The 8,070-nt window shown below is 42.9% G+C and overlaps 1 protein-coding gene across 1 annotated transcript in view; it reads right to left on the reverse strand.

The window, feature by feature from the left end:
- PRTG (protogenin) overlaps nucleotides 1-8,070 on the reverse strand; it is a 168,494-nt gene that overhangs the window by 46,886 nt on the left and 113,538 nt on the right. The window contains exons 11-12 of the mRNA XM_004709441.2: nucleotides 6,928-7,233; nucleotides 4,925-5,113 (exon numbers count right to left, since the gene is read on the reverse strand). Of these exons, the coding sequence (XP_004709498.2) occupies nucleotides 4,925-5,113; nucleotides 6,928-7,233 (495 nt within the window). The remainder of the gene's footprint in view (nucleotides 1-4,924; nucleotides 5,114-6,927; nucleotides 7,234-8,070) is intronic.

An 8,070-nucleotide genomic window follows, 5' to 3' on the forward strand; every position in this document is an offset into this window, starting at 1 on the left:
AATGATGAGGGCAATGAATGTACAAATGTGCTTTACACAATTGATGTATGTATGGATTGTGATAAGAGTTGTATGAGGCCCTAATAAAATGATTAAAAAAAAAAAGAAATATATTCGGGGGAAAAAAAGGAAAAGTTAAGTCTCAGTCACAACGTTCCCTCACTGACCCGTAGCACTGCGGGGGAGAGCACTGGAGACACTGTGTGGAAAGTGTGCCTGGTCTGCCCCAGGCACAGTCGGGTGAAATGGGAAGGGAGTGTAACAGGGCAGCAAGGGGAGCAAAGTAACCAAGTCCCTGAGGAACCCTGAAAACAGACTTCTGACTCAGGGGACAGGGTTGGCAACTCATCAGACTTGATCGGAAAACATCCATAAGGATCACCAGACAATCTATTGGGGAGTGGGGGGCTGGTTTTGTTTGTTGTTTGTTTGTTTCTGTTGCCCTATGTCTATCTATATAAGATAGGCAGGATGAACAATCCTGGGGGGGGGACATGGGAGAAGAGGGGGCAGGGAGCCAACTAACTCAAGAATAAGGGAACAGCAAGAGATCTAAAATGGATGGCGAGGAGGGCGTATAATGCCTGGTGGGGTTTGATCAAGTACAATGTATCTGAGAAGAATTACTGAGAGCCGAATGGAGGGTGAGCATGATAGTGTGACAGGAGGAAGGTGAAAGGAAATAGAGGAAATAAGTAGGAGGCAAAGCTATTTATAGAGGTATAGCTATGGGCATGTATATATGTAAATATTAATTTATAATGAAAGGAATAGAGGCCATTGTACATAGAAGCCTATATACTCAAGTATAAGCTGACCTGATTATCAGCCAAAGCACCGAATTTTACCTCAAAAACTGCATTAAAAATGAGCTGAAAAACTCGGCTTATACAAAAGTATAGATGGTACTTATATGTAAGTATTAAATAGCAGATGGATTTTGGGCCTCTACTCAAGACCTTGCTTAACACAAGAGCACTGTGTTCTGGTAACCTGGCATTCTTTGACACTCACTTCTCCAACACAATTGCTGAAGACAAAATGGGTGCATAAGTAAATGCAATGAAGAAAGTGGATGATGCCTGGCTATCAAAAGCTATAGTGTCTGGGGTCTTAAAGGCTTGAAGTTAAACAAGCAGCCATCTAGCAGGGAAGCAAATAAGCCCACATGGAAGAACACACCAGCCTGTGGGACCATTAGGTGTCGACGGGATCAGATAGCAGATATGAAAAGAGCCAAAACAAACAATTACATCGATGTGAAAGAGGGAGCTTGGGGTGGAGACCCATCTGTAGACAACTGGACATGCCCCATGGAGGGGTTACAAGGAAGGGATGATCCAACCAGGTGCAGTGTAGCACCGATGAAACACACCTCATTCCTCTAGTTCCTGAATGCTTTCTCCCCCTACTACCATGACTCAGGTCTATCTTGCAAATCCAGCTAGACCGGAGTACACACATTGGTACAGATAAGAGCTCTCGACATATGGAATTCAGGACAGATAAAACCCTCAGGAACAGTAGTGGGAGTAGCAATATCATGAGGGTAGGGAGATGTGTGTGTGTGTGTGGGGGGACAACCCATCACAAGGTTGGATAAAAAGCCCACCCCCAAGGGGGCAAAGAACAGAGGTGGGTGGAGGGAGACAATGGACAGTGTAAGACACGAAATAGCAATAATATATAATTGATCAAGGATTCACGAGGATGGGAGGGTAGGAAAAAAAGAAGAGCTGATCCCAAGGGCTCAAGTAGAAAGAAATGTTTTGGAAATGTTGATGGCAACATATGTACAAGTGTGCTTAATACTACTGAATGATGGATTGTGGTTTAACATACGCACATACACAAATAAACTAAAAATTGCTTCACGGAAAACAAAGAAACCCTCCACATTCCTTACCCCTCAGATATAAATATTGATCTGAGTGGCTAAAAAGGGAGGGAAAGTAAAACTAAAGTTGACATACAAGTTCCTTTCGAACATTAAAAAAAAAAATCTGATTGAAAAGATGCAAAAACCCGAAGCAAACCTCAGGCCACAATTTAGAAGCAACCACATAGATATATTATATCACAAATTTAATGCTTTATTTCAAATCCCCCAAAAGTAAACCACTGCTACTGGAAACCAAACTGTATATTTTGAAACCATTAAACCAGCAACTTCCATTGCCCTGTCAGTATTTATACTGATAACACAAGAATCTTTTTAGCCACTTCAACAAACAAGATATTCTACATCTTGGAGAAAAAGGCTTTTACATTTAGAGTACAATATTCTTTAAAAATAAAAGGTTTCACAAAGTACAATAAATTCAATCAGAAATTTTGGAGGAAATAGAAATTAAGTCGATCAATTAAGCTTCTTTTGATTCAATCCCTGTTTTAAGCAGAGAGTTTGTCTGTTACATTTTGTAGCTAATATTACAATGCCTTATCTTAGAAAAATACTCAAAAATGCTTAAGTAGATGGAAAGATATTTCTTTCTTTCAAAAATAAAGAACTGTGGGTGTTATCAGTGGGAATAGATCCCAATAATATACATTCTTACTACAAACTTAAATGACCAGAAGTGGAAAGAAAAGGATGTGTATTGGGGCATCAGAAAGGGTATTAGTATGAAAATGAAATTTTGAGACATCAGTTTGCTACTCAAATTGACACCGAATCAGCAAAGTGGAGCATTTAAATTCATTTTCAAGACCACTTAGTAAATCCAGATCCGGTTAGAGTATCTTTAATGTGCAAAAGCTCAGGGAAAACAACCATTCACCAAGCAAACTGCAGATAGGATTCCTTTAACCTCCTGCCCTCTAGACACATCACTCTCTGTTAAACAGGCAGCCACCGCCAGATGCTCTGGCTAAAGATGGTCACAGATGGCCCGTTGTCCACTTAACAGAGCACACAGACGCACACACGCACACACGCGCACACACACGCATACTGCAGAGTAAGAAGAAAAGGGGCGAGAGCGGTGAACTTGCCTGCTCAGTGGACTGACGGCATTTGCTTGCTATATGCATTTGGCTAGGCCCAACAGCCGGCCTTCTAGAAAAAGAAGACTAGGCCCGAAGTGGTCTCGGGATTAACAAGTTCCTTCAGGGTGAGCTAGTTGAGAGGCACGCACAGCTTGGATCCACATGACTCCATCCCTGCTAGCCAGCCATGCGGCCGTGACATCTCCAAGAGTGTGACCATGCTAACAATAAAGAGCCCACGGCTGAGCGCGCTCTCTTTCAAACGGACTGCAAGTAGTTCAACTACTCCATCTCATTACTCAGTCAGGAAGCACGCTGCTGTTTAACAGGTAGGGCACCTTCCCTACAACACATCATTTCCTAGTGGATGCATTAAAAAGTGGTCTTCACCCGAGGTACCCCAAATAACTTACACAAAGGATTTTTACAGCATAAGAACAAAGGCATTTGTTTGCTAGAGGGCATAAAGTTTTATAGTTGTGAATGCTGACTACAAGGGAACTACGAAAAGTCTATGGAAAATTTTTATTGTCTTTTAATTGCATGTTTGCATGAACTTTTGAAACCCCCCCCCCTGTATTATTCAGATTATATTTAAAAGTTAATGAAGGTCAAGAGCTCTTTTTTTTATGCATATGTGTCTGCAGAATAATTTTTTTAATTGTTTTAATTGACAAGGATTTGATGATATCTAACCTTTTCACGAGCACGGAATTTTACTTTTATCTAACATAATTTTTATTTGTTTATATGAATGTACGTATTTAATTTCTATACAGTTAAAATGTCTATATATTTAAATTTTCTATGTATTTAAAGTCTATGTATTTAATTTCCTTAACAGTGAGGAAATGGTAAGTAGTGAATTTCATCTATTATTTTTTCATCAATAACTGTCCCACATGATATTTCTTATTTGATATGCCATAAAAAATTTCTGGAATAAATGATTAAAAACATGGAAAGGAAGGGGACATTGAGAAGCCACGGCTGTAGACACAAATGCTGCTGACTTTGCTGACAGCAGTTCAGTCATCTCATATTATTTGTTGAAAGAACGCCAACCTGGAACATACATAACGTCTGCTCATCGTGTACAACGGCATGCGGCAGAGCTCAATCTACCTGAATACAGATGAAGTCTGAAGACAGCAAGCTCATATGTGGGCATACAAGTGGAAAACTATGGCAGGGAACTAAAGCACTGGCAACCGCGTCCTCGTGTCTGGAAACACCCATTCCCGCCAGCCAGTCCCACGGCTGCTCTCCCATCCTGTGCTACTGCGAGGTCAGGCTGTCCGCGGAGCAGCCACAGGGACCACAGTGCCTCTGACCTGGCCTCACCTCCCAGGGGCAGCCCGAAGGGAAAGCCAAAGTGCTTCCTGAAATTCCAGTGTGTTGGACGTGCCAGGACAATTCAGTGGGCACTTGGCAATCATAAGATGAAAGTTATTCCTTGGATTCTGAAGGGCATAAAATTTTAGCCATAAGCAACAGACCAGTAAGTGTGCATTTTATACTTTGAAGAGCACCGATCTACTTCTATGTACATATTCATTTTAGATATCATTTGCTTTTTACAAGACACGATGGATTGCCATCTGATCCTTTGGTGATGTTCGTACTAGCAATACCCAGTCAGGGGAACATCAGGATCTCACTCTGCCAGAAGTCAATTCTGGCAAGAAAATAGATGTCCAGAGCTGAGGAAAGATGGAGTGTTACCATGGTTACCTGCTACTTTGCCAGTCTACTCAGCGACAGTGCGTGAGAGTCCGGTCACCAATTTAAGCAATATGACACAGACAGTGATCCAGCGAAGTGAATCCTTCCCTTTCTTACCATCAGGTCAGTTCCCGTACCTTGTGTCCAGTTACTTTCTGCCCAGCTGGTCGGGGAAGAGGGAAAACGGGAGGGCCAGTCAAGGCTGACTCACCTAAACCACTGAGCGTGTAGTGAAGGACGCCGGCCTCCAGGAAGATGGGTCCGTGCTCTTGTTGGCCCTCTTCCTTATGGTACAGCTTGTAGCCCTGGATGGCTGCGGTGTCCTCAGCATCTTGCTGCCACTTCACAGAGATGCTCGTACAATTCAGAGGCTCCAAATGCAACTCCGGAGACTTGGGGGCTAGAAAATTCACCAGGAAACAAAATTCACGTGGAAGCATTAGGATCAAGCTTTCCATCTAAAACTATACATGCATAGTTAAAAGTGAGACTCAATCCCAACAATCATACTTTAACATAACTTCTAAATCTTCATGATGACATTAGAGGCAGAGATAAAAATATCAAACATGACCTACAGAAAGCTAAAATCCATCCAGAAGCACAGAATAGCATCGATATCGGTACGTTTTTAATTTCCTTTTTCAAATAGACAATCCAACCAAACCACACTCCATCCAGTCAAAGCTGACTCATGGTTACCCCATGAGACCAGGGTAGAACTGCCCCCATGAGCTCCCAAGATTGAAACCCTTTATGGGAGTGGAAAGACCCATCGTTCTCCCAAGAAGTAGCTGGTAGTCTTGAAATGCTGACCAAAGCATAACCGCTGACCAAAGCATAGCAGGCCGAAGCATAACCACTATCCCAGCAGGGCCCCTAAAGAGGCAATAAAAACTCACAACCATCAAACCTATGCCAACTCACAACCCTACAGGACAGGGTAGAACTGCCCCTCTGAGTCTCCAACATAGAACGCTTCACGAGAGTAGAAAGCCCCACCTTTCGAGGAGCTGATGGTTTTGAACTGCTGACCTCTCAGATCACACAGCCTAGCTCAGAACCTCTATGCCACCAGAGCTCCTGAAAGAGGCAATACATGCTTCTAATTTCTTTTTTTTTAATCATTTCATTGGGGGCTCGTACAACTCTTATCACAATCCATCCATCCATCATGTCAAGCACATTTGTACGTTTGCTGCCATCATCATTCTCAAAACATTTTCTTTCTACTTGAGACCTTGGTATCAGCTCCTCACTTTTCCTCTCCCTCTCTCCCAAACCCTTGATAATTTATAAATTATTATTATTTTTCCATGTCTTACACTGTCTGATGTCTCCCCTCACCCACTTTTCTGTTGTCCGTCCCCCAGGAAGGGGGTTATATGTAGATCCTTTTGATCGTTTCCCCCTCTCTCCCCCACCTTCCCCTAGTGGAGCAGAGACCCAAAACCCATCTGTAGGCAACTGGACATCCCCTTCCAGAAGGGTCGCGGGTAGGAGACGAGCCAGTCAGGGTGCAGATCACCGATGAAACATACAACCTTCCTCTAGTTCTCTAATGCTTCCTCCCCCCACTATCACGATCCCAATTCTACTTTACGAATCCGGCTAGACTAGAGGATGCACACCAGTACAGATCAGAGCTGGAAACACAGGGAATCCAGGACAGATAAACCCCTCAGGGCCAATAATGACAGTTGCGATACCAGGAGGGGAAGGGGAAGGTAGGGGAGAAGGGGAGTACCTCTAATTTCAACCATCTGATTTCCCCTACGTAATAGATATGACAGACATTAATCAATACACCACATACAAAACACAAAACCCCCGAATGGTTGTGTTACATTCCACATTAGTTAGTAAGAAGGTTCTAATCAGGAACTTCTTACAATTAAAGGGATTAATTAAAATCCATAGTGATGATATTAATTAGGCCTTCACTAAAATATAACTTTTGGTAGCTCGGTTTGACTTGGACCCATCTATGCATGAGGAGTTGTTAGACAAACCAACTTATCTGGACACTAACGCACCCCATGCGAAAGGGAGTTAAAAGGCTAAATGTAAAAATGTTTCCATGAAGTCCATGATTGGTGGGACATTCTTATTCACAAAGCAGAACTGAGAATGTATAAACATAACTTTAGACAAAAAGTGGCTCAAAAATAAAAATATGGCATGCTCTTCCCCAGTAGTCCTTAAGAGGTTTACCTTTCACACTTGTAGCTTTGGGTGTCCTGTGGGAAGTCCACACAGAAGCTTCTCCCAGGCCCACTCTGGTGGCAGCAGCTATCCGGACTAGGTAGATGCTGTCGGGTTTCAGACCCTCCAAAAGGTACTCGTGCGTGGTCCCTGGCAGCTCCAGAACTTGGATAGTGTTCTCGGTACTTAGGCGGAAAGACAGCCGATACAGCACCACTTGACCCCGCCGATACTTGGCGGGGATTGGCAGCCAGGAGATGAGAATATCTGTGGGGCTTCGACTCGTCAAGCTAATTTCAGGAGGCCTCAGGGGAACTAGTCATACAAGAAAACAGGATTTATAATAAGTAAGTAGGGTCAAAGTTACCACGCAACACAGCAGCACTGTCTGTAATCTCTTACATACAATACATAACATGGTACAGAACAGAGATCCTTTTAGCCTGAGCAGAGGTTTGCACCCAACTAGAGAAGAATCTGGACCAGAAGCGAAAAATAACAAGGGTGATCCAAGAGCAGACATATCTAGACAAGACATGGGTTCAACAAGAGACCATGGCAATGAAGCGAGTCTCCCAGTGCCTATACTACTGCAGTCCTTAAGGAGCCCTGATGAGGCTATGGGTCAGATGTTGGGTTGCTAAATACAAGGTTGGTGGTTCACAACCACTAGCTGCTCCGTGGGAGAAAAACGAGGCTGTCTGCTCCCCAAAACAGTTCGTTTCGGAAACCCTCTGTAAGTTGCTATGTGTCACCATCAACTTGAGGGCAGTGGATTTTGTTTTGGTTTGTGGGTGGCATTCGAGTGCGTGTGCAACAGCATTACAACAAAGTCTGAAAGAGTATAAAAACCATCAAAATGTGACACAGATATTAAATGAGCTGTTGGTAAAAAGGCACTGGTAGATTGCTCAACACACAGTTGCCACAAGTCTTTCATGGGTGAAAAATGCACTATTTGCACAGTGTTAGCACTGTGAGGTGCAATAAAGTGAGGTCTGGCTGTGGGGGAGAAGCAAAAAAGCAAGGTTTTCATCGTTCTTTGGCTTTGCTAGGAATGTATATGGAAATATTTAACAGTCATATGAAACATGAGAATATTTCAGAAATGACCCTATCAAAGTACCTTTGAAGCGGAAGTGAATTATTTAA

Source organism: Echinops telfairi, unplaced genomic scaffold (genome assembly GCF_000313985.2).
Source record: "Echinops telfairi isolate 266 unplaced genomic scaffold, ASM31398v2 ScPeMD7_8;HRSCAF=38, whole genome shotgun sequence".
Classification (NCBI taxonomy): domain Eukaryota; kingdom Metazoa; phylum Chordata; class Mammalia; order Afrosoricida; family Tenrecidae; genus Echinops; species Echinops telfairi.